The sequence below is a fragment of the Nicotiana tabacum genome, chromosome 15 (assembly GCF_000715075.1).
Source record: "Nicotiana tabacum cultivar K326 chromosome 15, ASM71507v2, whole genome shotgun sequence".
Classification (NCBI taxonomy): domain Eukaryota; kingdom Viridiplantae; phylum Streptophyta; class Magnoliopsida; order Solanales; family Solanaceae; genus Nicotiana; species Nicotiana tabacum.
Genome location: NC_134094.1, coordinates 135,280,690 through 135,283,689, shown reverse-complemented (window position 1 = coordinate 135,283,689; position 3,000 = coordinate 135,280,690). Strand labels below are relative to the sequence as shown.

General features: G+C 34.4%; 1 protein-coding gene across 1 annotated transcript in view; it reads right to left on the bottom strand.

Annotated features, from left to right (window-relative positions):
- Nucleotides 1-1,395: 1,395 nt before the first annotated feature.
- Nucleotides 1,396-3,000, bottom strand: part of LOC107796494 (uncharacterized) — a 3,674-nt gene continuing 2,069 nt past the window's right edge. Inside the window, exon 2 of the mRNA XM_075231807.1 lies at nt 1,396-2,656. Coding sequence (XP_075087908.1) covers nt 1,536-2,656 — 1,121 coding nt within the window. The 3' untranslated portion in view covers nt 1,396-1,535. The remainder of the gene's footprint in view (nt 2,657-3,000) is intronic.

Genomic DNA, 3,000 nt, shown 5'->3' with positions numbered 1-3,000 from the left:
TCACATCATGGGGCCATATTTTATGCATCCAGATATTACCAAGAATATGGTGGGATGAATGAGATCCTCGACGTTTAACTAGACGTCTCAAATTTGAACCTACAATAAACAAAACGAAAATGATACGGTACTTTGATAAAAGACCATATAATGTTTGGACTTTCTCTGCATGGCTGAGCTAGTTTTTGTGGCGAGGCAAGTCAAAAAATGTAGAGGGACAAGACTTAGCTAATATATGGTAACTTATAATTAATGGATAATTGCTTATGGATTACCATAAGATCTAGACATATAAAAATCACAATCTCATTTAAGACATGAAGTTTTATTTTTATGAATTTGATTTTTGAGGTTTTTAGCTAAATTCATTTTACTAATAAAATTATAATTTCTTAGCTAGGAGTATTTAATATTTATTAGAAATTTTTTAAGATTTCACATAAAAATCGACACCCCGCATCAAAAGTACTATGTTCGAATGAATCCGATAACGAACATCAGTGGCGAAGCCACATGGTCACTAGGTCAAAAAATTACACTGTGTATATAGCTAAAATATTACGTTTTAGAGGTATATAACACATATTGAACACCCTTTGTTGGGAATTTTTTTTCACTTCTTTCAAATTTGAATACCCTTGGGAAAATTCCTAGTTTCGCCAGTGATGAATACTGAATCTGTCTCTAGGTACAATATCACCATTACCTTTTTGTTATGAGATAAAAGATTATTGATATTGTTGCAAATATAAGTTAGTATAATTATGTTAGTCTCCTCGTAGGATTGATTATTTTTAGTCGTAGTACCAAGTGAGCAACCATTGGTCTCCTTGCCAAATCTAGATATACTTCAAGCTAATGTTGTTCCATAACTAAGTGCAGTCAATAGGCTTAAATATTGTGAATAGAACCGGAGGCGGATCTAGGATTTTAAGAATACGGTGCATTACTAAAAAAAGGAGAAAAAAAATATTAAGTGAGAATTGATCTCTGTTCTTTTGGGTAAATAACTCAATATTCAACCAAATGCACCATTCAACCTTTGTAGAGCGTGAGTGTCAACAAATAATATTAGACTAATTCTAAAAAATACATACATAAAATACCTAGATTGGTGGATTAACTATGGGTTCACGTGCCCCATTAACAAACCTATAAATCCGACCCTGAATAGAGCTGATCAAAATCTGAATTAACGCAAGTGAATTGCGAGAAAGGAGAGTTAAATTAACCATTTTGTTCCAAATCGTGCAATTTTATTAAGGAATAGGCAAATGTCAGACTGATAAGTAGTACATAAATTCTAGATAAAAAGAATTTGCATTAATTTGAACAAATATTCTCAGAATTCAATAGTGAGACATACAATAAAATGGAAAAACATGAGCTGCAACCAACCCCATAAAAATATAAATAAAATACAGATAATGAATAAATACAAATTTCTGTATCATGCCTTCAACTCAAGACCCTTAAGATTATGTTGTGTGGGAAAATGGCCTTCTCGAAACATGTTGAACATGAAAGATGAGAATTTAATAATATGGAGGAGGTGGTGATGGAGAAGGAGTTGAAGATGATTGATAAGAGTAAGGAGGTGGTGGTGATGGTGAGGGGGGAGAGGGTGAATTATAGTAGTATAGCGGTGGAAGAGAAGGTGAAGGTTTCTTGTAGTACTCATTTTTTGGTAAAGATGACACTTTGTATTCTGGTTTAGGGATTGAGGGTACCTTGTAATAGTCAGGTTTTGGAACTGATGGCTCTTTATAATAGTCATTCTTTGGTGCTGATGGATTTTTATAGTAATCATTCTTTGGTACAGTTGGCACCTGGTATTCCGGTTTCGGCACTGAGGGTACCTTATAGTAGTTATCCTTTGGAACAGAAGGCACCTTGTAGTTATTCTTTGGAATAGATGGCATTTTGTAGTATTCATTCTTTGGTACAGATGGCATCTTGTATTCTTGTTTAGACGTTGAGGGTGCCTTGTAATAGTTATCTTTTGGAACTGATAATTTCTTATAGTAGTCATTCTTTGGCAAAGATAGTGCATTGTATTTCTGTTTTGGCACTGAGGCTACCTTGTAATAGTTATTCTTTGGAAGAGATGGCACCTTCTTGTAGTTATATTCTGGAACTGATGGTTTCTTGTAGTAGTCATTCTTTGGCAATGATGGCACCTTGTATTTCTGTTTAGGCACTGAAGATGCCTTATAGTAGTTATCTTTTGGAAGAGATGGCATCTTCTTGTAGTTATATTCTGGAACCGATGATTTCTTGTAGTAGTCATTTGGCAAAGATGGCGCCTTGTATTCGGACTTAGGCACTGTGGGTGCCTTGTAATAATTATCTTTTGGAACATATGGCACATTCTTGTTGTTATCTTTCAGAATTGATGGTTTCATGTAGTAGTTATCCTTTGGCAAAGATGGTGCCTTGTATTCTTGTTTAGGTACTGAGGGTACCTTGTAATTGTTCTTGGACACTTGTGGCACTTCGTAATTGTCTTTTGACACTGGTACTTGGCTTGGTACTTGATTATATGATGGAACTGGTGATTTATAAGAATCAGTTGAATATGCCATAGTGCAAGTGGCAATCAAGAAAAATGCCAAAGCACAAACAAATTGATGGCATTGCCTCTTCATTTGGCTCCCTTTGAGAAGATTTGGGTTCTAAGGCTGATTGGATTGTTTTTTTTTCTTTTTTGTGTATTTGAGAATGATGTAACTAGGAGTTTATATAGCCTAAACTCATCTGAGTTTTCCCCCATGTTTTGGTTAACGCTGTTCCACTGAGTTTTTGAGATAATGGAGAGCCATGAATAAATCACAACTTTGCTTGACTAACTGATATGAAAAAAATTTAAACATCCAGTTTTATTGACTTTCCAGAAAATGGTTTCATGTCTACACACATTTCTAAACTAGTGGATTACCTAATTAATTCACGTAGTACTCGTGTCTTTAAGGACTTTACGTGAATATTTTATGTGAATTC